At 45.7% G+C, this 26612-nt stretch overlaps 1 protein-coding gene across 1 annotated transcript in view; it reads left to right on the top strand.

Moving 5' to 3' along the window:
* srrm4 (serine/arginine repetitive matrix 4) overlaps nt 1–26612 on the top strand; it is a 61758-nt gene that overhangs the window by 13342 nt on the left and 21804 nt on the right. Inside the window, exon 2 of the mRNA XM_035379134.1 lies at nt 25182–25322. Within this exon, the coding sequence (XP_035235025.1) occupies nt 25182–25322 (141 nt within the window). The remainder of the gene's footprint in view (nt 1–25181; nt 25323–26612) is intronic.

A 26612-nucleotide genomic window follows, 5' to 3' on the forward strand; every position in this document is an offset into this window, starting at 1 on the left:
TTATTGCCTCTGACGTTCCAGTAGCCAGCGCGTTCCGCTGAGTACTGATTACCGAGAGCCGAGTTGACAGATTTCATGTCTCCTCGATTTGCCTGATCGCACCGCAAAGTGCATTAGGGGTATTCTCTTCGATATGTTTATTCAATCTCTTTTTTTTCCTCTCTCTCTCTCTCTCTCTCTCTCTCCCACTCTCCACCTTTGTATAAGCCTCTTGTTGTTTACCACGGAACTGTGTACAGCGGTATCACAACATGCACCTCGGAATCCTGCTTATACGGAAGAACCGAAACGCCTTCCACTTATATAACATTAAATGTGTCGCGACTGTACTGATATACAGACAAAAAAGTATCGGAATATGTTTCGTATATGAGGCCTAATGCGCTCCATTGTTCTCAATTCGGAAGATATATTGCTGGCCTAAGGTGACTATACATCCCTAGGCTAACCTTGGGCCTATAACCACCCAGCATAAGTGCAATATATCTGCAGAACCCCGCAGTAGTGGGTGGTTTATCTCACTTATACTTCAGCTTAGGGGTACATTTCTCATACAGGCATAAAATGATTTTTTGAGCTTTTTTTTATTGCTTTTTGAGATTTATACTCAACGGGGAGCAAAAAAAAAAAAGTATTAATTTCCAAAACTTTTCAATATCTGTTTCACATTACATCTCCTGAAGTTATCAGTTATCAGTTCCTTTCTATTCATTTGGGAGGCAGGGGAAAAAAAAGCATCGCAAATGGCCATATAATTAAGCAGTTAATTTAAAGTATTAATTAAATGGTCTTCTCAGAGTCCTCGTGAAAAAATGTCTTTTCAAATCTTCTTCTTTCTTTTTTTTTTGTTTCAGTCTGCTCTATGAGACTGACTCCCGAACCGCTTTGTGTCTTAAACCCAACAGCAATATAACCGCGAGATCGGTCTGAGCAGAAAGGCTTAGAACTAATGACTGTTGCTTTGATCATGGCGCGCGCTAATGTAGTGCCGCCTTTGTCCTGTTTTAATGAGTTTCGATTTGACTCGGGAGCCGTTGCATTATTTAAGCGCGAGAGAGGAAGATTATGGGTATTTCTCGCGCTCTCTCTCTCTCTCTCTCTCTGTTTTTTTTCTTCTCTTTTTTTGGGAGCCCTGTAGGTTCCAGAATGTTTGGTTCTCTTTATTTTTGCTCGCTTGTCACGTGATTCACAGCTGAGCAGCACTGCTTTATGACAAATATAATACCGCAGCATTACATACAGCTGTTGTACCCTTGGAAATGCAGCTCCCAAAGAAATAAGGGACCATTCATCTTTTTAAAAGATGAATCGGGGTTACTCCGACAAATATTGATTGTTTTATCCTTCCTATGCGAAGGCATTGTCGTTTTGATTATTTATTTATGGACAAAAACTTGTTCAGTTCGCATTATTCAATGTATACCAATTCTGTATTTTGACCAGTTGTCATTTTCTACAAATACATCTCCTGCAGTATCATCCATTTTCTGTAAAGGGAATTGTTAACTGTCATCATCTTATACATGTTCACCTTCCTTCTTGCCCGTATGTCATTTCAGTCACAGGAAAAGAGGGCTTTGTTTGCTAACAGACCCACAGAGAAGGTGGGGGGTGGGAGTGAGAGTGGGGGGGGGGGGGGCAGGGGGTGTTAACCTTGCGAAGCACAGTGTGCTGAGCCAATATGTCGATCGTCACTCCAGCCGTCTCTGGCATTAGCTCTGACAGCCCGGCACATCAGTGATTGAGCTCAGTGAGAAGCAGGTAGCAGTTCCAAGGTTACTCATTAATAGAATGAAGACGTCCTGGTTAGTGTTTGAAGTGGGGGTGGGGTTGGGGTTGGGTGGTGGGGGTGGGGGTGGGGGTGTGTGGGTGGTTGGGAAGGGAGACCTGAGCTCCATTCACTTTTCATCGAGCGGCCGTTACTTCTTCATTAGTCACTCTCATTTCATTATCTGACCCCGCACCGGGCCCGGGAGGTGGTCCATCCTCCCCCCTTTTATCTCTCCTCCTGTTTCCCTCGGAACCTGCGTGAGTGAAAGGGAATGCGTTCCAGAATCTTCTCTCCTCCCTCCTTATCCTCTCCGGCACCCCGGTGCCTGGCTTGGATTTCGGTTCCTCCGAGCCACTGACACACACACGCACACACACGCGCGAGTGCGCGCATCCGTTGAAGCGAACGTCCCGCGTCCTCGCCGCGCGAACGGGGCTCTGACGAGCCCCCCCCCCGGTGTGTCTTTGTCGCTAACGCAACGGCAGTTGAGCGCAACGGTGGGCGGGGCCTGAAAGAGCGGGAAAAAGGCTTTTGAGCTTCGCTTCTGGTGCCTCGTCTTCCTAGCCTAGCCTACTCTTCCACCGACCCGCATTACCTTTTCCCTTCAGGTAGCTGCTGCAGCGATGAATCCTTCAACGCTGCCGCTGCTGTGCCTTTCTGAAGGAAATGATTTCACTCCAAGGCCGACGAATAATTGAATCTGATATCGCTGAATTTATGTGACATCTATATATCGAGTGAAGATTTGAGTCAAACTTTATTTGTATAGCGCATTTCATGCACAGACAACTCAATAGTGAAAAGGACGGAGAAAAATTCACAGATGTGGGGTATACACACAGATGCGCAGGTGCATACCCACACACACGTTTAATTATCATGTACGTTGAATTTCTAGCAGTGATTTGCTTAGCAGATGTCCTAATGTAACGCTGTTTATAAAGCTTTCAGGTCTTGCTAAGGCAAGGCAGAGAAGAGAAAAACCCTTGCTTCAGGGTGAAACAACAGCGCCCCGCTCAAGAAATCAAACCGCTAACCTTTCGGATGCGCAACGAGTTCCCCAACCGCCGCCAACACTGCTGCCAAGCTGAGATATTCAAAACCGCTCTCGAAACTCCCGTGCCGGCGCTGAAACATCTTACCGCGGCTACGCTGTCCCCAGTCGGGGGTCAGAGGTGGTTTTGAACGCCCCCCCCCCCCCCCCCCCCCCCCCCTCCCCTCGCGTGGGCGTGAAAAAGCGCACTGGCCCAATTATCCCCGTACAAGAGCGATGGCCCGAGTCCAGCTCCGCAGCATCCACGGCTGCAGGAGGTTTTCAGCCTCTCTCTCTCGACACTTCTCCTTAAAAAAAATAATAATAAATAAATAAAAAACTGCTAAATAAAACAGAATGAAATATCGGCCGCGATAAACATCCGTCTTTGTGCTGACGCGCGGATCGGATCGGGGAGAGGAAACGTTTATCTCCTCGGCCCGAACGGGCAAAGGTCGGGTTTAATCGCGTCTGTCGGACGGCTTGCGGAACGCCTCGGTTTCCACACCTCTGTGCCCGTTCTTAAAACGCGCGCGACGGCCGGGCGTGCTCTCGAACCCCGCCCGCTTGACAAATACGCGTCCTCGTCCCGAATATTTATGCGCCGCCCTGCCGTCTGTGGCGAAATCACGCCATATTCACCTTGCCCGTCCAACGGACTAGCCGCTAATAAAGTTTAAACTGTACTTAGTGGGCGATTATGTGAAAGTCGAATTGCTTTTGACTATTTTTCAATCGACGTTCATTGTCATTTTACGCACATTTTCACTCAAACTTGACATCACTACTGTTACCTGAGCTGGTATGCGCTTCCTTTCTTTCGGTGGATGTTGGACATCGTTACCGTCTAGATGAAGCCCATCACGTTAAAGATTCTGAATTATTCATGACTTTGTACGTCGTTTCCTAGTCCCTAATTTTTAATGAGCGCGCTGCATTCTTGGCTTGACATGTTTGCAAAACGCACGCTGGATGGTATACCCGCGTACGCTATAAATAACATTTGGGCGCATTCATGTTTGTCCGTTTCTGCAAGTCTAACAGCGCCTAATTAGATTCTGAGATGGTGACTGTCGCTGCCGTGCACGATGTCGTACGGATGTAATATGTCTTTGGAAGCGCTGCCGTCGATCTCTGATCATCTGCCAGCGTTCGGTCTTTTATGTAGCGCGGCATTGACGATAGCGACATCACCGAACCGACCTTGAGGCCGCGGCGCGCTCACACACACACACCGAAAGAGCGTTCTCCCCGACAATAGTGCTCCACGACAATTTCAATAAAACCTCCCTCGCATAAAAAAGATAATGGGCTTCCTTCTGATGGGGCACTAAATAACAACGGAGGCGAGGGGGAGGGACGCGGGGCGATTTATTAGACGTCGCCGAGCCGTCGCCTTCCCCTCTCCTGGCTTTCAGTTTTGGAAGGTCACCGCACTTTGTATTGTCACCTGCGCGCAGGAAAAGAAACGATCTTGGTTGTCGGCGGCGGCGGCGGCGGCGTCGATCTAGGTCACGTGACTTCGCGGGCGGCTCGGCGTGTTATCTTTCAAGGAGTACAAGACAGCCGGGGCGGCGATTATCTGTGCAAGCAGGTTAACGACTGGACATTAAAGAAGAGGAAATGGTTTAAAAAAAAAAGAAAAAAGAAAATCCATACCGGATCACCGAGGAGTTGGAGACGGCAGGATGCTTTATGGCTGAGCAATGTGGAGCAGTAGGCCCAAAGCCCAATGCAGCGCTCCCGCTATATTTTCACAGCAGCCTTTGATGAGTTTCAATGTTCCACTCGAGAGTCGCATGTGTAATTTGTAGACTTTTGCCTTCCCTCCGATTCAGTTTCTCACCAGCTTTGCCGTGGAACCCGCGGCCTAAACGTGCCTAAAAGTGAAGTACCCAGTGAGCAAAAGCAGGAATCTAGATGTCTAGATGAGTGGAGGGACTTCTTGACACAAACAGACTGGCTAAACCCCAATGGAGCTCAGGTCTTACCCAGCTGTAGCCTGGCTGCATCCTAGTCGGGTAGAAAACAAACCATTTTTCAAATGTTACACACACGCCCACATAATGGAGCCATCCCCCTGGCCACACTAAGCCCAACCACAGCCATAGCCGCGGATACGCTTTCCCCATCCTCTTCCGCCTCACTTCTGTTTCCCGACCGGCAGGTGCTTTACTGATTTGCGTCGGCACCTCCGGTGTACCGTGATGGTGGTCGGTGGGGGAAGGGGGGGGCTCCAGCACTGGGCCTCCATCTGCAGCCACCCCCCCCCCCCACCCCACCCCCGCCCCCCCCGAACCAAACAGGTGGCGAGAGGCAAGCGGATACCTGTAGGTCCAGATTAGCAGGATGCACCCTGGGGGCGGCAGAGGAACACCTGCGAAGCGTTCACCTGCGCGGGCCAGGTGCTCCCGAAAGCAGCTCGATGTGGGGAGGAGAGTGGCGTGTCCCATGATGGGGTGGGGGTGGGGGTGGGGGGGGGGGGTGGGAGGGGAGTTGTGTCTTTCCTGCATGTAACGGTTTTCCTGTAACTGAGAAGATGTTCTGCTTTTGAGGAAAAGTATGACCAAAAAAGTTCACTTTGTTTACTGAAGTTGTTTATCACGATCAGGCTTCCACAGGCCCTTGGCAACTATATCTTTTTTTCATTTTAAAATGTGAAAAATAACAACTTCAGCGACTTTAATTTACTGTTTCAGGTAAAGGGCAAATCATATTTCAGTTATATTGAGTTGAAACTCAAGAATAGCTAACAGAATCAGATTCTTTGCAATGTACACAAATAAATTATCCCAGGTTCCATTATTAGAATAATATCACAATATGCGACAACAAGATCCATTCAAACAAAGAACACAGGTGCACGAAAGGCTAGAATCTATTATTATGTGAGATAGATGGAGACACTCATGCTAGGCATCATTGTGGTAGTCACATTAGCCACGGACTGTTGTGTGGAAGCTGAAATTATATTGCACAGGGCTGCCGCAGAAGATGGAAATTTTGAGATTTTACCAAGAAATCATAACGGGAAAAATAAACAGGCATGTCCGTTTTTCCCTCTTTCTAGATGCTTGTCTAGAATGTTTACCGAGGTCTGGTTGCATGAAAAGTCCTCAATACGCTGCAATGCTATATGTATGTGTGTGTGTGTGTGTGTGTGTGTGTCAGTACATATAATTAATCATTTTAATTCACATGCATTAATTTCATTTTTCTATGAACTGTATCCTCTGAAGTGTCTGGTGTGGTGGTACGTTTGCTTTGTGAATAATTCAGCGAGCTGGTTTGCATAGCAAAGCCCTGTCAGAGCACTGGGAGGGTGAGAGAAGGGTGAGCCGAGCAGGAAGTGACATCAGAGCTGTTTATTTCTCAACTCGGTGTGTCAATTACCGCATGCTTCCTGTCATACCTACTCGGGTTTAGTTGAGAAAAAAAGACTATATATATATATATATATACATTTGGGCTGTAACCTTCATTAGGATGGTCCATGACAGTTCTGAAGCTCACTGCTTCTGGTCTTCTGAGCTAAAGGTTGAAATGTGATCCGCATTTTGAACCGTAGCATTTTCAAACTGAACAGGATGGTTGTCTGCACCACCACTGGTCCAGGACTGTTGTCAGGGATGTATCCAGGAGACCCACACTGCTTTTCAAGCATTTTATTAGCTCCCAGTAGTTTGTCAAACATGAACAATGCACTTACCGGTTTTAAAAAGAGTTAGGAAGCAACAAAGAACTTGTTGTGTCTCATTCCAGTAAAGATATTAGCCTGGACGCCTGGATGTTCAATCCCATCTACTGGGATTTACTGAATGGATCCAGTATAAATCCACCTACAGCAATCCTCAGTCCCATCAACTCTGCGATGTTTCCAGCGAGTACACAGCAAATCAGCAAATTTAGCAATCATGCAAGTCTTACATTGATTTTTTTTTAAAGTGGATTTCTCGGGTGTCAATTTTTAAAAATGTTTTGGCTAAGCCAAAGACAGCCTACTCCTGTCCAATAAAGGTATTTCCCAGCGTACATTAGGAGACTCACAGACCTAATTGCACAAACATAAACCATAAATTTCATAAATCAATATTTAGCACAGTAGATGAAATGCTACATTAACACATGCAATAACATATGTGCATTTACAAAATATCAAGGAATACTACAGGTTTCTTTGGAATAACATGTATGCTCCACCTGGTGCCCCCTCAGTGTATTTCCCAGAATGTACCGGAAGACCCACAGAAATAATTACTTGAGAGAACCAGTGATTAGCAGATTAAGACAAATACAATGCTCATACAGTACATCAAAAGTGCATCTACCAGGTATCAAGTGATCTTGTACATCTCTGCAGATTGACATTCAACCTACACCTGTCATTTCACGCCAGTTAATCCATTTCCCAGCATGCACCAGGCTTTCTCCATGGAAACAGGGATAACAAAATAGGGAGATATTGGTGTCATCATTTTTCACACAGAACCAGAGAGGAGCTCCACCAGTCACAGAATTTATTGGTGAGAATAAATAGAACAACCCTGACAGTGATTGGTGGCAATACTTCCAGAAGCCCTTTATTGCTGAAAGGAGTGTAGCCAGAAGGTATTCACCAATTGGCATTTGTTGTCACCATTGTGCTCGGTTGATTGGTGAAGGAACTCCTCTCTGGGCTCCATCCAGGAAGTGACAAGACTTACATCCTTTCCCTATTTTATTATTTAACTATTTGGAAACTGGAAAGTGCGGAGAGCAGAAGGCTGATGGCAGAGATGAGGTGCTGGGGGCGAGGGACGGGCACAGGGGATGGGGGGGGGCTTACGGTGTGGCTATCCAGCACCTGCTGGCCCGTCAGGTGGGGGCCGCATCACTTCCTGCGAGAGGGCATTGTTTATCAAGCCCACCATCTGCCCGGGCCCTGGAAACCGGGTCCTCTGTTGCCGGGGTAGAGGAACCTCGCTGCGGGGCCAGATGGATGCAGGGGAGGGGGAGGAGGGAGAGGGGGAGGGGGCACACAACTCTGACTTGTCTCCTCCCGCAGGAGTCGAGGATTCACGTGCGCTCGGCTAGTGGAGCTTCCTGTTTTAACCGTGACTAAGTTGAGCCCCTCTCTCTCTCTCTCTCTCTTTCTGTCTGTCTGTCTATTTCTCTCTCCCTTTCTCTCTCTATGTCCGTCTGTCTGTGTCTGTCCCTCTCTCTCTCTCTAACACACACCCACACACACACACACACACACACCTTTGTACTCTCCATGAATGTGCCGCACCACGGATGCACTATAGCGGTATTCAGGAGGAGGAGCTAGCTAGCTAGCACAAAGTAGCTGCCGTCATTGTAAACCCCTACCGTTCTCCTACACAGTGCAGAACTCAGCTTCCAGACCGAAACCCATTATAATTTATGGTTCCCTCTTTCGAGGCAGTGTAAAGCAGCTTAGCTTCGCATGGATGCACTGCGTGCGATCCCTGGAGTTTATAGTCATTAGCAGCTTTGTTTATTGTGAGGCACGGTCGTATATCAACTATCAACGGCCACGTCCAACTTCTTCCCCCTCTGTTCCTTTTCCACGCTCGACAATTTGCGTCCACTAATACCGTCCCTCTTATGCAGGGCGTTAATGAGAAACTGTTTCCAGCCGATAATTGCCGTCGCTGTCGTCTCCTCCGTCATCCTTGCATAAGCGGGCGAGCGCACAGGCCGAGCCAACACCTAGCGTCTTTCTCCCGTTCCGATCCTCCATTGTTTTCAAACTCCAGAGAAAAGAAATAAAGAAGCGCGGAATCGATATCGCCTCGCTTTCGGCTGGAGCGTCTGCGAATCGTCCCACGCCGGATATTGAGGTTCACGCCGCCGTTCGAGTCCCTGTACGGAGTCAGAAGAATCTCCGGAAAGACGTGTTTTTCCCGAAATCAGCATGAATATATAATTAAGTCATAACGGCCTTGTTTTGTACTACACGTAAGTCCCATCTGCAGATATCTGGTGGGAAGTTTTCTTGGCAGCTGGTTCCAGCTCTTTGTTCTCAACCTGCTCTGACAGAGGAATTGCAACCCAGATGGTCTGATTCATGCTTTCCCTTTACAGACTCGAAGGCTCTGTCTCTTTATCTCCTTCTCACAAAAAGAAGGGATGGCATAAATTCACATCGCCTTCCCCGCTCCGAGCAGCCAGCGTGAGCCTCAACTTGGACTGTTCAACTAGCACTGTTTGCAGGCCTCAGATGAGAGGCGTTAAAAATCATCATATGTTTTTTTCTTTTTTTTTTTTTAAACAGGCAATTAATTAAATAGGCAGTTCATGGGTATGTCTGTAATAACGATTTTTGATTGCAACCCAACATGGCTCCACTTAGCATTCTGGCTCTCTCAGCCAAGCTTCTCTGTGGTAGAGCTCCCAGAGACAGATCCATACACCAATGGCAAAAAAACCCCCCCAAAAAACAGCTGTGACTCAGAGGGCCACTTTGAAATCTCTCCAAACTGCTGAGCTGTCCCGACAGTGATGCCTGAGGTTCCATCAGCCAGCCAATCAGGGAAACTTCCTCCCAGCAAACACAAAACGTTCTCGCAATGTTGCTGCCATTCACCGGCAATGTTATAACACAGACAAAACATTCCAGTAACGTTGTGAGAACATTTTGGGTTAGCTGGGCCACTAGCAAAGCCTCTCTGTTGGCCAGCTGTGCTTTCATCACAAATTTTGATGAAGGAATCTCTTTTTGAAAAAATGCAACGATGCGCACATTTCACAGCAGCTAATTTTGGAAAAGCTGAAATATTTTGCATATTTGACCATATATTGCAGAAGTGTTGCAATATATTTTCTGATCAGGGTTAATACATTTAATATCAATATACTGACAGTATTTTCTATTTCCATTTGGGCTCCAGCCCCTTTAAATTATGTTTAGCCGCTAAAGGAGACAAGAGTTAGCCGTCAAAATGGAAGTCCCCAGCGGTCCCGTTTTCCCGCTAAAACTGAGCAGACAGAGCGGCTGAAAAGGGTTCATTTTTTATCAAATTCCCGCTGCCATTTTTTCCCCACCCCATCCAAAGAAAGGCAAGGCACTGCGAGATAAATTAGGCACAAAAATCCGCCACCCACACTTGTCAAAAGCCAAGCCTCTGCCAAACGGCAGCTGGATTTGGCTGCCTACGAAACGCCGCACTCCAGTCACACAAGGCTTCCGAGGCCCGGCTCACTGTCCTCCCTTTCCCTCCCCCTTCCCACATCCTCAAAATTAGACCTTTTTTTTCCGTAACCGGGCCCAGTCCCTTCACAACGTTCCATTAGCATACATATTAGGCCTTGACAGCGCTAAGGAAGGCATATTAAATGCTTCTAATTAAAGCGAGAAAAGGTAGATAATTGGTTTCGGGTTCGACTTCAAACGTAAATATTTGACACATCCGATAATGCATTTTGTCACTTGTTGTAACTGTGAGGTATGAATTAGATCCCGCTGTATTATTTAGCGGAGACGGCTTGCCTGGGGAACGATAGAGCCGTAGCTCTGCGGCTCTCTGCCGTAATTGTTTTAAGCACGCCCCCAAATTCACTCAGATAAAAACAGGGGGTCAGGCGCCAGCAGCAATTAGGCTTCATTATGATTCAGCGTTGTCGTTGTTTTCGGCATCACACCAGATCCCTGTTTCCCGTTCCCCGCCGTACCATTGGCTCCAGAAGGTGCCTTTTTTTTTCGGAAGAGAAACGCCCGTTCCCTTCGCCTCGGGACGCCGAGCTCCGACTCCCCTGGCGAACGAGCGGCGCCTGGCCCGCGTTGCCGCCCTTTGGCCTCCGATTACGAACAGTCCCCCCTGATTGGAGCTGGCAAAAAAATTGAATAAATTGGCTTATAGTTCGCGGCGGCTTGTAGCGGTGACGGAATTTAAAGAGTGTTTCTGAGGAGAGAGGGGCGAGGCGTCCGCTCAGGAGGAGGATCGCGGAAGCTCTGGTGCGGCTCGACTCCGCAGGGCTTCCAGAAACAAAGGGTCGGCTGAGCCAGTGTTCCGGGGGGGGGGGGGTCTCTTTCGCAGCCTTCCATTTTGGCGGCGTTCGGTGCTAATTTGAGTCTCGCGGAAACTACGCGCCGCCATACGGGGGTGCCATACGGGGGCGCCATACCAGGCCAAGGTACCGGGCAGATTCTGATTTTTAACCTTTTTTTTACTTTTTTTTTTTAACCTCTTCTTTTTTTTAAACCAAACTTTCTTTTTGATTTTTTTGCACATGCATTTTATTTAAGTTCCGTTAGTTATTAATAAAAAAGGAAGAAAAAAATAGCATAGGTGTTATCATTACCAGAACACATGTCCTGGCAGTGATCAAGAAAACTGACGTCTGTGATTTTAATACTTTATTTGCACGGGACTGAAATCACCAGTAATTACTGCTGGCTTAACAGCTTTTTTAGACCAGTGGGAGTTTGGCTTCAGCTGGGACAGGGATGTGGCCTACATATCAGCCACATAAACAAATATTTTTATATCACTGTTGCCTGATTACGTAAGCACATAAGCACAATGCTGGTATTATGATACACACGTGCACAGCCACACACACACACACACACACACACACACACACTTGCACACTTATCTTGATGTTTGAACACAAATCCCTCTAAGTTTCAACATTATCATCAAGGTCAATGGTGTGTGGTGACATCATCAATGAATAATAGCTCTTAATGAGCTTGGCCCACTGCATCTGGTTAGCAAATACCTCATAATTGTCTTTCAAACCTTAGTGGCACTAATCTCAAAAACAATAGTAAATATTGCCATGATTGGAAATGTCTTTATAAATGCATTATTGCTGAACCTGTTATTGTGTTACTACATTCGGTAATTTTAAACTGTACACAAATCACGTAATATAGTGTTTACTGTCTATGTTTGGATTAATGTGAACTTTTAGAACTTGTGGCAGTGATACTGTAATTATGTCAGAAGTGTTGTTAAGGTCTTTTCAGCCTTCATCCCCTCCAACCCCCTACCCCAAGGGCCACAAATGACATCGCATCAGACAAACCCCATAATTTGAGAGTTAATTTGTTTGAAACAAAGAAACCGCAATGAATGAGAACCGAGGAAGAAAGCTCGCTAATGAAAGCCGTCTGGGGACCTCGGCCTCTTCACTGTACGTCTGTTATCAGATAGCCAGCCGAGCAGCCGCAAAGTGGGCATTAATAGGATCACGTTCGTGTTCAGGCTGGTCACAGACAAGGGGCGCCACCAGGGATTTTGGGCCCCATTACACCCCCAGGCCCCTCCATCCCAGCACAATTACTGTAACTGCCCCTCCAGAACCTCCTGATTAAATGTTCCATTATCGTCACTTTCAATAATTGATGACTGAAAAGTTATGTATCTGATGTTCAGATCTTTCTTGAGGGCCCCTCTCTGCCAGGGACCTCAAAATTATCCTAACAACCCCCAACCCCCACCCCCCCCCCCCTGTTTGCCATGGCTGGCCAGAGACAGGGCCTCCTCTCTGAGAATGTACTGCAATGAGTGTTTTTAATACCTGTTTATGTGCACACAAGCGAATGGACAAATTCACATGCATTGGCTTCGGCACCATAAGCGGCATCTTGATTCAAGGATAATGCATTTTTTACCGTGCAGATTGTACTGATTGTACCGCAATCTCAGTACCGTGTGATTTTTTCTTCGTCCAAAAACACTAAAGCAAAACTGTACCACTGAGGCGACATTGCAATGAGGTTATTTCACACTTTTTTTCTCAAACACGAAGCCCTGAAAAAACGATTTGCCGTGCTTTTCATAGGGAAAAAGGGAGAAAGAATTGTCCTGTTATTTCTAATTTCAAACATAAATAGGCAGTAACGACTACCGTGATTTAGCGTGGACACGGGCAAAGTTCAATTCATCAACAAACTGCCATGTGTAGCATCCCGATAGCACGTCTACTGTGAGCACTGGCTGTTTTGTGTTATTGAATGCCAGCATCGAATAGGTGTATCATTACATAATGATTCATTTGTGCCCATAAGTGTGGCTTTCTCTGTAATATTTACAACCAGGGTTTCAAGAGAAGCTTGGTGGGGGGGGGGGGGGGGGGAGAGAGAGAAAGGGGGTCTGTTGCAAATTCATGCAGGTGTCTGGGAGGAAGCAGGGAAAGATGGAGGACGGACTGTGTTTTCCACAGCCTACCGATCCTATTAAATCCGCCCAAGTCCACTCCGTCCAGTAGGGTTCGCTCTTAGGCCGCGTTCTAGGCCTGAGCCTTCCGTCGGGCGTTTCAGAAGAGCCAGCGTTCTGATTAGCGGGCGAGGATCTCCGCGCATTCGGGGAGCAATCAGCGATTCCGACTTCGAGTGCGGTCGGCACCTCGACGGCTCGATGGCGGCTGTTTATTCATTTGTTTAGCCCGAGCGGAGCGGGGCAGGGCTAGCTGTGGACAAAGACATTTATGCAGTGGTGCAGAAGCTTGAGTAATTCACGGTTAATAGGGTTTGTCTTTCGCCACGGTAACTGGTAATAACTTCTAAGTGCTACCCATTGATCCCGGATCTATTTTTCCTTGAACTTGCGATGAACTAAATTGTGCAGCGGTCATATCCGGCAACCAGTAGGGCTCTGGTTTTTTTTTTTTTCGTTCGTTTTTTTTTTGTTGTTGTTTTTTTTTTTGTTTTTTTTAACAGCTCAAACTGCACCAGGTGCGGAGTCCTTTTTAATAATTATTTCTGTGACCGAGATCGTGGGTCTGGGGAACGGAGCCAATTTGTTTTGTTTGGTTTGGTTGGTTGGTTGGTGGGTTGGTGGGTTGTGGGAGAGCGGCGCCGCGTTAATTTGATGGATGTGCGGCGCGGCGGACGTGGAGTGTACTTTGCCGCAATCACGCTCTCTCTGCTTTGCATGATAAGGAAATTAATCAAGCCATTATGCCCCTCCAGTTTTTATCAGCGGGCCGCAGTCGAACCCGACTTGTCCTCAGAGCCCCCTTCCCTCACGCTTTACTGGGCCACCTCTATGCGAGCGGTCTGAAATTTCCGCACCGTCAGTTCGAAGGAAACGTGGGTAATTTATCCATAGTCTCAGTAGCTGGGCAGGTGTGAAGGTCACGGTGTGAATGCGTCTGGCACCTTCAAATAATCTATTTTATAGGGGCTCATAGCTCAGCGGAATCAGAAATGCTTAGCAGACTTATTGCTCTCTCTTAACCAATCCACTCGTTGCATCCAATGATCTACAGTTTGAACTAAACTGAACTGAATTAGGATTCCGAAACCCTTGTATTCGGTTTTGGATATGGTTGACTCGTTTTAAACTTTTTAGTAAAGGTGGAATGACATTTTTGAGATATGTATATCATAACCAGAGACTAAACCAGTGTAAATTTGGTGCTTGTTTTGTTTTTCTGTTTGATGTCCAACACCCTTATTTGCTTAATGTCTCTTTGGCAAATATGGTTTTTTTGAAGATAAGATAAAGATGAAAAATGATTGAGAATGTCAGTTCAAAACAATATTAATAATCTATTACTTCATTATACAAAATCCAAATAATGTCCTGGTATATAATATTTGAGCGAATAGTTTTCCAGGTGCTAAAACGTGAACTGAACACAAGGCTCAAGGTAATTTTATTCAGTGGTATTTTTAGGGAGGTCCAGGTTCAAATTTCACTATTTCCTGTCAGGGCTGGGGGGTGATATTCCCAGGCCTATATTATATTATTATATCATACTATTTAACAATATTTACCACGAGTTAACAGACCATTGGATCCCCCATCTTGGGGGGGTCAAAGTACCCAGAGTACCCCCCCCTCCCCCATTTCCAGCAGCGCTCTGGGCTCATGGTCGAATGTCAGGACTGATTGTAGCAAGGGGCAAAAAAAAAGCAAAAAAAAAGCAGCAGACTATAATTCCTCCTAATGCGTCGGCATTGGCGGTAAATCTTCCGTGTCCTCTCCCATCATCAGCCGTCCCTTCATCCTGAGCCTCGGGGGGGGGGGGGGGGGGGGGGGGGGAGGAGGGGGGGGGGAGGAGGGGGGGCCCTCAGCCCCAGCCCCCCCCCCCCCCCCCCCCCCCCCCCTCGTTTCAGCTGCCCAAAAGTATTTGCATCTGCCGGAGCGATTCGCTCCTGCAGGAGCATCACTGAAATCAATTACGAGGTCGTGTTCCTTTTCGGCTCTGGTGAGGTAGATTGCCCGAGGCAGGGAGGAAGGCCCTTCCTGGGGGGTTTCCTGCGAGACGATAAACTGCCGCTCTCCGATGGTGTCGATTCTCTGACGGAGCTCTGACGGAGGACGGCAGCGACCCCCGTCGCGGAACGGCGCACGGGGCGCGGTCTGACGATCCAGCCCGGACGGGGGGGCTCACCGGTCGCCTAAAATCCGGAGGGAAGACGCGAAGGGTCCCCTCGCCCCACGACGTATCGACGCAAACCCCATCTTATGCTTTCCAGACCGACAGTGAGCCGCTAGTGCCCCTTGCTGCTCTAGCATGTGGCCCTGGTGGTGTGAAAAATACTAGCGGAAGCCTTGTAGCGCTAGCCTTATTATCCGGCCTTAGCCACACGCTCACAGGGTTGTGAATTTGGGCTGTTTGCTCTCCCCCATAATTTACCATGTGGGGGGGGGTGGGGGGCGGCAAGACCTGTATAAGTCACTCTGGATAAGAGCGTCAACTAAATGCCTGTCGTGTAAAATGTGAAAACACTGCAAATTTGAAAACTCCTGCAGGTCAGTGAGAATTGTCAGCGAAACATGTAATACCAAAACCAAACTGGACCATCAAATGAAATAAGAATTTTGTTCTGAGTTCTTTAAAATTGTTGATTTTTTTCTGCAGGACGTTTTCCTGGTTTCTGAAGAGTTAACTGAAATATGTACTTGGCCCAAGTCTCACAGGAACTTTTAATTAATGTTTTTTTTTTTGTTTTTTTTCCCTGTGAGCTTTGTCACACTCCCGCCCCCTGTGTGTTTTTCAGGTGGGGTGCAGGCTGGCAGGGAGGTGGCACCGTAGGGGGGGGGGGGTGGTAAGGGGTGGAGGAACCCAGCTAATTAGCACACAGCCTCCCCTGATTGCCACCCTCCTCCAATGCTAATTCCAATCAGAGCCTGACCTAATTGCGAAGCGCGCGGTGTTTGCTTCTCATTAAAGATGCAGATGACTTGGAGCACGTAGGAGACGATGCTCACCGAGAATACCAATGGGGGGATGATGGTGGGGGGGCACTGTTTTATCACTTGGGGGTACAGAGTAGTCAAAAGAGCTGGGGGTGACATGAGGTGAAGTGAAGCTGTGCTGAAACGAACTGATCCTAAGGAAGTGTATTTTTTCTCCATTTCCCAACAGAGGTGGGGTATGGTTAGGCGCCACCGTAGCATGCTCCCCAACAAAGGTGTCTTACAGGTTGCGTTGCCTCAGTTACCATGTCTTTGCAGGGATGAGCAGGATGTTAGAGGAGATGAGTCCTACCTTTTAAAGCTTATCGCGTGCAACGAATGTGCAGCTTTCCTTGATGAACAGGCTGCACCTCCAGAAAGAGTGCCTTTTACCCCCGAGGAACCGAACGTGTTCAAATAACCTCCAAAAAGACAAAAGGCACCTGGGATTTGAGCGCTTCATCATTTCTCTCTCTCTCTCTCTCTCTCTGCGTAATTACTGTTATTAATATCACTTTTATGATTATTATCCCTTTTTTTTTCGGGATGGTGTGGACCGGGGGAAGGCGGGGGCGCTTATTAGCCCCTCTGAACTGCGAAGGGGCCGAGGGGGACTCTTAAATCACCGCTGATTGCAGGGAAGGAAAATGTGCTTTTCTCTCCTTTTTCCTTCTGTGCGATCCTACAAGTACTGGGGACTAGGGGGACGGGGGGGTAATTTGGGTCTCCTCTGTTTTGTCACCCATCGAGGATGTGTTTATGAGGCATCAGCTTCAAGGCTTGGGGGGGGGGGGTGTCGTGACTATTCTCTAATCATGTGACTTTCTGCTGAGCGTTGAAATGACTCCCCACTTTCCTTGTGTGCCACTTTCCTACGTGTACTGTGCGATGTAGCTTGTTAAAATCATGCATTTCATTATGATCTTATTACAGTTTGCGTGAGGTAGGCAATTCAGTGTGGTACTTAATAATATAAACGTTGTTCAGCTGCACTTTAGCGACTGATTTCAATTGGACATGCATAAAAAGTGTGGAGGTATCAACATGGAAATCCTGTTTAATATGTAAAAATATGTCTGCTTCACATGTCCTAAAAAGACTGCTTAAAAAAGAGAAGACGTGTTTAAAAACATTATTCCTTCTGAGACGGTGGCTTTCTTAAAACCACATCCAGCTGAAGTCAATGATGTGCACAACTACAAAGCCCAAGCTTTGCTTATTCAAAATTTATTTATGATATTGTTTTTTTTAATAATATTCCCCATCCTTCTTTCCACTCTGTGTTGTTTGAAACACTCGTGCTGGTCTTCGCCATTGCTTTGGGATTTCACACTCTCAGAGAGGCGCTCGGTTGTTCAGCATTAGGCCGTGAAACGTATGCAAATGCGGAACACGGGTTTGCCAGAGATGATAACCGAATCGCAATGAACTTCCTTCCTGCTCGCTCCACTTATTCCGAGTGCCGTCGTCGGTGCTTTCAGAGGTACGGGCCCGCGAGCTGCGTTAGCTTGCCAGACACGTCCGGACAAGAAAACCGCTTCAATTGTAAAATGGCCGCGATGACATTCCAAATGGCCCGGTGCTTATTGAGTGAGTGAACAGCATCCTAACGTGTCATTTAGGATTAGAATGGCGTCGGTGCGTTGCTGTTCTGCTCGTTTCCCGTGGTTGCCGCAGAGCCGCAATCACGGCCGCGATTGGACGCCGTGCACACGCGTGAGGACGTGTGCGCAGCTCGGAAATGAGGAGCAAAACGAATCGGTTGGGAAAAGAACGTCAGATGTGCTACACGCCGCAAACCTTGACAAAACCGGGGAAATATCAGTAGACACAAAAACGGAGTGTGTTGTGGCAGCGTTCGCCAACAACAAAAACACCCATTAGTCACTCCCCAGCCTTTTTCTGCAGCAGAAAATGTGTCATTTTTGCCCGCATGGCCTCGCAATGAATTATGCTAAAAAAATTGATTTGCTTCGAATGCGCCATTGAATTCATTGATCGAATGTCGGCCTTTTTATGACACGCTATTTGGAGCGCCGACTGTATTGATGTTTACATCTCTGTGCCTGGCTGCTTACCGCCGATTAGCCGTATTAGGCACGGTGCTCAGTCAGTGCTGAAAAAAGGGGCATAACTACCGGAATCGCATATGGCTGGCATAGCAACCGCAATTAGTTTCCGCCGCTTGGCAGAGGGCACAGAAACCTCAATCCTTTAAGATGGCACGCAGCGGGGACGTGGAGGATGAATCCAAGTTCATACGTCCATCGCGTTTATCCGCAAAAACAGGTAACGCTCTTTTGCGAGTGAGTGTTTTTTGCCGATGTGTTGTGGATCAAACTGGCCTCGTTTAAGCTTGCGAACATGTATTTCATACTCTCTTTAAAAAAAGATTTGGAGCAGTCCACCGCGTTAGCGTGTTCGTTTTCCCCGTCACAGCCAAGGCTTGCTGTTTGTTTCCCGTGTGCGTCCTGCGTGGCGCTGAAAGATATTCGATATCTCTCTCCGACCCTTAAATTTGCAGCGGCTCTCCAATTTCTCCAAGTCGGGTTTTTGCTGTATGACTGGAAATCGATGCTCATTTGGCTTAAAATACATCACCGGGGTCTCAGAGGAACCGCTCACCCACCGGCGTCTCACAAACTCCTGAAGGGAGGGAGGGAGGGAAGGAGGACGCTCCGGCACCAAATTTTTCGATGATCCCTCGTTCCCCATCCCGCCTAATTTCGCCGAATTTCCGCCACCCTCAGTTTATCCGCACCTCACGAGTCGGGAAGGAACCGAGTTTAAACAAAGGAAGGCCCTTTTGGGAGGGAGGATATCATAAGCTGCGCGTTTACGAGCACGTCCTCCACCAGCGGGGTTCCTCTTGGCAAAGGTTGGAGCTGTGAGGCTGCTTCACCATCGCCGTCTTTGTTGTGTCTCCACGGAGGCCTTCGGTGTTCTTCCCGCTGTCTTCGCGTCCCCAGACGCATCCTCAAATGAATTGCAAAGCTCTGGGTTTTTCTTTTTTTTACCCTCCCCCTCCCGCCCCCCCCCCCCCCCCCCCCCCCACACCCGTACATATTGGGCAAACACTTCACTCACAAATCTGCAGACGGGAGAGAGAGAAATCTAATATAGGAGAGGCAATTAAGTTCGCGTTTAGAGGAAGCCAAAGGAAGAAAACAAAACAAAGGAATGCGTTTAATTTTGCCAAGCCCCCGTTGTAACTGTCGTCGGAGTTTCGGCTTATGAGTCCCCCCCCCCCCCCCCCACCTCGTTTCGCTGGAAATAAAACTCCCCAAGGTGATCACGCCTCCTACCTTCTGTCTTTTTGACGCCTGTGCATTTTGTGTACAGATGGCATTTATCCCACAAGCCTTTGTACAATCATTACAATGTTGTCTCCTTTTTTTTAGTGCAGCTTGTCATCATCTTGAGCATCATCATCATCATCGTCATCATCATCATTCATCACCATCAGAAATGCTCACTGAATGAACAAATAATATACATTATTGATATTGAATGACACAATATCTTTGGACGGCAACTGTGACCTACAGATTTTGAACAATCAACAGGTTCCAGTTCAGCTTGGCTCGAACCATGTCTGTAAGAAATTCAAGAAGCATTTACAAGCATTTTAGTGCCTTTCCTATCCCACATATGGATTATTCACACTTTGGTTGTTTAACTGTAGAATGACTCAAATCATAGCTCCTTAATTGATCTAGATCTGAATATACTTTTTACATCTTTTCTTACTTCCACTGAAGCAATGTCCTGTCTCATCCAGGAATTACTGGGAGGTACATTAATGCAGAACACCTCTCTACTACTTTCTACTATTCCTTGTTCCACAAATTCTGGATCAAAAGGTCTATGCAGAAGTGTAAGAGCAGAGGTGGCAATGTAGATGATCAAAGTTCAAACCACATTATTAGCATCTCTCTCTCTCTCTCTCTCTCTCTCTCTCACGCACACACACACAGAATCATGTAGTATATTTAATAACAGAAACACAACAAAAAGGGAAATGACAAATCTGACTGAACAAATATCTGCTTTTATATATATATATATATATATATATATATATTTCCAAAAAATCAAGCCAAGCCTGTCGTCTGTGAACTATGTAGCAATTCTGGGCCCATTTGTATTATCACTATAGCAAACCTGCAGTGCTTAGGATCAATCATAGTTTCTGTTTGGTAAAAAGAAAATCCAGCTAAAACTCTTTTCAGTAAAGATAGTGCAGCTTAAGATAGTGGGGTTGAAGGAAATGGAAGCAACATATCACGATTTTGGCAATGAATACTTTTATAGACAGAGCCCATTTTGACTTGATAAAAAATGGTAAACAAGATAACAAATAAAATTATGTTTGCTATTTTGTGATTGCTGGATAGTGGTACCTCATTACCCTGTAATGACTTCCCCAATTGAACTAGATCACATTGTTTAGGAGATAAATAATCAACCCATACCCACTAAGAAAATATTCCCTTTTAGGTATTAATATAGTTTTCCCCCAGCAATATCTCAAAGAAAAGTGTCCAAAATATCAGATTTTTATTCTCACCCCGAAATGACTCTCCTGGTGAGAAATAATTGTGTGTAATCCTCTCCTTTTTTTTTCTTCGTTTGTGTGCTGAGAGGTTTTGTGACTGTGTTCTCCGAGAGAGGAGAGACGGCCATTTCATACCCACTACCCATTTTCTGATGTCTGGAGTTATGGATTACAATTACAGGAGGATTTCACCCGCCCGAAAAGTTCCAGGCCTTCCAGCAGATATAGAATGCCTGCGATAAATCAAGGTGCTTATTGCCCTGAAAGTTCCCCCATAAATTCCCAGTCTGATCCAGGGAAAGTGCATCTCTGATGGAGAAATCGATTTCATTTAGAACTCTCATCAACAAAGCTTTCAGACTGACAGTCAGTCACAATGAGCCATGGAGCCACTCAATGAAGACTTTTGTGTGTGTGTGTGTGTGTGTGTGTGCCTACCGCAAGAAATCTTTGATTAGGGAGAATCAAATAACTTTTTTTATTCTTCCTTGGTTCGGGTTTGTTTTTCACTGTGGTGCCCGATTGTTTTCTTGTGAGGGTGCTTCAGTATAATTAAAACAAGAGTTCTGAAAATATGCTTCACATTGGTAGCACATGCTCATAAATAAGGTTTATTTTAGTGATCTCCCAAAATCAGTGTCCTTTGTCTTAGCTATAGACAAGAAAAGTGCAAACCAGTAAATAAGCTAATGCAATGTGAATTCAACCCACCGATTTCAAATAATGTCCTTCTTAATTGGACATAGGAATTGTATATAAACATACTTCTTCCAAGATACAAATGATATACATTTATGTCCCGTGTAACTTAGTGATGGCGATTAACCAGAATAGGTTGTTAAATTGCTATTATTTAAAAAATAAAGTAATTGTATGTAAATGATACGCCTATTAAAAATTATTATCGGCGTCCTCAGTCATCTTAATCAGAGATTTAGTGGCGAGTTCATGTTGCACCTCGAGTGAGTTCGAATCCGTGTCGGAGCGCGCACACACCCCACGATTTTTAATTACCAGTACGCCATTCCACGCCCAGTGTTTTTCAAAAAGGGCGGGAGAGAAAATGCCAGAATTCAGCTTCAGAGAGGAAGGGGAAGCAATCAGCCCCTAATCTCCCGAGCTGATTAGCTTCTCTTGATAATCAGCCGGGGACACTTGAAAGGAGGAATATCGGTAATTATGTCGGCATCGCGGATGACTGAAACGAGGATTAACAAGCCGGTGTCAAGGTCCGCGCACGTAGTTTCGTGTTAATTTATTTATTTATGTATTTATTGACTTATTTAATCATTCGTTCATTTATTAATTTATGTATGAATGTTTGTTCAGTCCTCCTATTCCAGCGGCCCGTCAAAAAGGCAGCATCATGATTAACCTATGACCTTTCGGTTTGCCTCTATTGGGGCTGAGTGTCAATAAGTTAATTAGCATATATTCTACCGCTGCCTGCAGCCTAAAAAATATCAGATTTTCGGTTAATTAAAAATTCCTATTGGAGAATTAACTGGGGGAAAAAAACTCTTTTGATTTGTTAGTGCATAGGTAATCGTTAAACTGACTCATTCAAACAGCCCGGGAGGACTTCAGCAACAAGTTAGTTTTTTGTCAAGCGTAGGTTGGTCAGGGCATATACCGTAATTATTTATGACAAATAAATAATAAGTATTCAGTCTGCAGGTGTTACCATGGGGATGTGTAAATATGTCAATCCCGGCCGTAGGCCAGTGTAACTCCTGTTCCGCGATTTGTGGAAAAAAATCTCCCTGATGAGTCTTCCTGCTCGCAACAACAGCAGCATGCAAAAGGAACGTTTGACAGTTAGGGGGCCAGGTGGAGGGGGGGGGGGGGGGGGGGGGGGGGGGGTGTGGGGGCGACCAGCAGGGGATTTGGGCTGGGGGTTTGATAAGGGATGGGGGTTGGAGGGGTTTATAAGTGACAGAGGTTGAGAGGCTATAATTTTGAGAGAGACACTGTCTACGTGAGTATTATGAACATCCTTAGGGGCTGGTTGCTATGGTGAGTGTAAGCACTTGTTGCGTCTCTCATTTAAGAATGAGACTGGAGAGCTGTTTTCAGATTTGCCCCCTGGACATCATTTATATTTTAAGCAAATAAGAAAACCACCAGTTCCATTTTAATGGCCTGCAAGAACTGCGCTACAGCCCAGAAATTTGTTTAATTGTCAGTATCAATCTCCTTCTTGTTAAACTTATTCTAGTATTAACCTTCAGTATATACACACACAGTTAGGTGGGATGACTCAAATGAGTGGAGAGATCATACCAGCCAAAAGCATTGAAATGATCAGGAAAGCAAGGACAAGGCAAATATGAAAACATCATCTCTTGGTTGTGGTCATGGTATGGGAAACAAAACTTGGTCTTGTGGTCTTGGCCTAAGTCAGCATACTGACCTTGGTTTAGACCAGTGGTGCACAAATGTTGTCTTGGGGTCACCAAGTAGTTGTTGGAAACACGAGTTTGCTAGTTTGTTTCGTTAAATGTATTTTAACAATGTACAGGTTTGGCTTGTTTCTGTTTGCAATGTCTTCTGTTTTCTTTTCATTTTCCGCAAACTATTGCATTTGACTGCTTTTGACCAGCACCTGCCCTTCCCTGAACTATTGCATTTTGACTGCTTGTCTCCATGCTGACTTATCAAATGTTTTCTCACACCATGTTGAGACAGAAATAACTGCTCTTTCGAAGTGTGGTTCCATTCTGGCCAGATTTTATTGCACAACTTGCAATAAAATCATCTTGAAAACCTGACCATACTGTAGTTCTCATCGTATAACAGCACAGAGCACCTTCACTTGCTGCCATCACCTAACCTTGGTCCCTGCTTGCCTTTTTGTTAAATTTGTCGTGGGAAAGCCTGAATGTCTGTACAAACACATGGAAAGACTTCTCCTTATTATTATGATTTAATTAATATGTTTGACATTCATTATTGGTGATTCAAATTTGCAGATAGGTATCGCTGCCATACGAAAAAGAATCTGAATTTTCTTTATAATTTTGGTGACCTAAAAGAAAACAATTCAGGGGTGAAGATTTTGTGTCTTTGTATTTACAACATGTCCTCGATCTTGCTTCTCACAAAATTTGTCAAGGAGACCTGCTGAGAGGAATTTGTCAAGCAGTTTCTTGATTAGCTCCCTGTTTGTGTTTGTGCGCAAAAGAAGTTGCAATTAAAGATACTGTGTCATTATTTTTTAACAGGTTACTTATAACCTTGCATTGCCTTTAAAAGGCAAGATATCACTTCACTTCAGAGCTGTTGTTATAAATATTATTTTAAGTCTTCATTATTGTTTACACCTTCAGTTGCATGTTTTTAATTAGTCAAAAATATGAACTGAGAAATTCATCCCAAAGATTTCAGCAGAGCATTTTTATTTTTGGCAGGAGATGATGATGAGATGAACTGACTGTGTCACATTTTACCCTGCTTGACAAGAGAGCTATTTCAATGATTGTGGCAAATCGCACACGGTGACAAAGAAATGACAAATCTCACCCATATGCTTTACAAAAAAGGCACACGTTCACTGGCATTCACGCTTTTAAATCCACTTTTCTCAGTGGCATGTCTTGGGAGAATTAAGGATAAATAGAATAAAAATGGTCTGTTACTTGTCATTATCTTATATACATTTTTCTAAAGCTGTCATCCAGACGTGCGCAGGTTCTTGTCCTCTGTCAATCCAGCTATTCAGCACGTCAAATCAACGTTCCTCTGGCCTGTATGTGTGTCCTGTATCGTGTGAATTTATCTTGAAAGTGAGAGAGATCCACAATTTCAATGTTTTCCTTGTAAGTTTTCATAGTTTTTTCATTGTAAAATCACCATGTATGATACATCTGATGTCATTGCAAAACGCTCAATGTCAAATCGGGGCACGCGTTTTGACGGTCACAAGAGAATTGTAAAAAGACTTGATTCGTAATGTAATGAAACAGAATAAAGCTAAATTTGGAATTTGGTACTTCTGCAGTAAACAAAAGTCACACAATGTGGATTTAATTAGGCCTTCAAATTGGTCCTGTCCTTCCACGCTTGGCCTTGTTTTTGAGCTGTCTGGGTTTTGCTTGAGTTTTGGACCCAGCAAGTCCAACTTTGTCTCCATCTGTGGAAAAAAAGAAGAATGGCAATCAAATGCTGATGATTCAAAAGCACTTGTCATAAGCTCAGGTCCATTAGTAAACCTATGGTAGTGTCAGTATAGGCTTTGGAACATAATATATATTTATTTTAATGCTTCCGAATGGCTGAAATTCTGATGTGCAGTATAAAGTCATATCCAAGGAAAGTGGAATAAGTGTTGAGTAGATACTCAAAGTCCCACCCCAACCCTTTGCCCCTGGTGAAGCCAGAGAAAGGCACCTCACCGTGGAAGAGTGGTGATCTTCATTAATTATCTTCTAAAATTATGTCTGGTAATACATAAGCTTTGGGGAGACATCTAGTAATGATTTATCTGCACATATGGATAAATAAAGGATACATACTATGTTGGCAAATTGCTCCAATGCTTCTCTGTACTAGATTCAAAAACAGCAGAAGTATCTGTGTTTGAACGCGATCTCTTTCATCTGCAAATGGATGACGGCCGTTGCGAGGGTCTATCTGTGTGGGGACAGGCCTCTAAATGGCTCCTTCATCTCCTTCCAGTGCCGAGGCTCCGGCCTGCCAGCCGCTCAAAGCTGATCAAAGCCAAGCCGAGCCGGCGGAGGTGACGCCGGTCACCGCGGAGAGGAGCAGACGCATCAAAGCCAGGGAACGCAAACGTGGCAGCCGCCGGCGAATGCGCAGGTAAGCCCCGCCCTCCCTCCCCCCTTCAGCCGCCGCACACCAATCGCCAATGAGGCTGACCTCCAGCACCTGCCCTTCCCTGAACCAAGTTTTAATCCTATGAACAGCAGGTTTTGGAATGTTCTTTTTATTCTAAGTCACTGTTCTAGAACTTTGTTGCTTTCGGTTACCAGTAGTGATTGTTACATCAGCATTAGAATGTTCGGATGAGACATTCTAAACATTCTAATCCATTTCTGATCTCACACCGTAAAAAGGGCCTAAAACGGAAGTTTCACGTTGATCAGTCAGTCGATGCTTTCTCCCCCTCCCCTCCACTTTTCTGATTTGTGTCCAAGGATCTGCATATCCACCGACTACAAAACACCATTTTTCCCCTTTAGGACGGGGATTATCCTCAGCTGGATTCACAGGCACCATCTCGGGATGAAAAGAGCGCTATTAGAACTAACTCTGAAGCATTAGTCGCAGTGGGATTAATAAAAAAATAATAATACCTTGTACAACTGAATGAAAAAGGGGGTGTGTGTGAACTCTTATCAGACCCCAGCACTGTGTAAACACGCAGATGAGGAGAGCTTCGAGCCGACCGTTTCATTTCACGGACCCCTTCTGTAGTCTTCCGTGGAAATCCGTTCAGCCAGATTTGAAAGTGCATAATTGCTCCCGATTCCTTCAAAGTGTGTGTGTGTGCGGTGGTGGAGCTGAGACCTCCTGCTGCCATTTAAAATAAGACCGAACAAGCCTCCAACACACTGCACTTCAATGCTAACTGGCTCGACTACTTGCTGGAAAAATGCGTGAATGATTTATTTATTTCTTTTTATGTGCGGGTGCTTCCTCTTCCTTTCGCCCCCGAAAACAGTTACGTTTTCAACCTCTTTCAAGGGCGATAGAATGCCGAATCGCCCCACGTAACGTAATTCCGATATATTATTTCCCCATTTTTTCCGACAGTGCCCTCCAGTGATATTAACTGGGCAGAACAAATTAGACACGCCTGACCCGCGCATGGTAACGGTCACAGTTTAATATGCTCTCCCACCTTTTGGGCGCATTTGGACAAGCAGGAACAGCCTGCGCACAGCATGCGCGCGCGTCGAAGAGCGAAGCTCCAGACCGCGGTCATGTCACCGGCGTTGAGGCCAAATCACGGGACCTGAATCTGAGCCCAGCCAATCAGCAGCCTGCTATGGACAGCTTGTCTGCAGAAATTCCATATTGTATTCAGATACACCAAGATATATATTTTTTAAAAATCGATTGCTGTGAAATGTATTATCATTATAT

This window comes from Anguilla anguilla, chromosome 10, assembly GCF_013347855.1.
Source record: "Anguilla anguilla isolate fAngAng1 chromosome 10, fAngAng1.pri, whole genome shotgun sequence".
Classification (NCBI taxonomy): domain Eukaryota; kingdom Metazoa; phylum Chordata; class Actinopteri; order Anguilliformes; family Anguillidae; genus Anguilla; species Anguilla anguilla.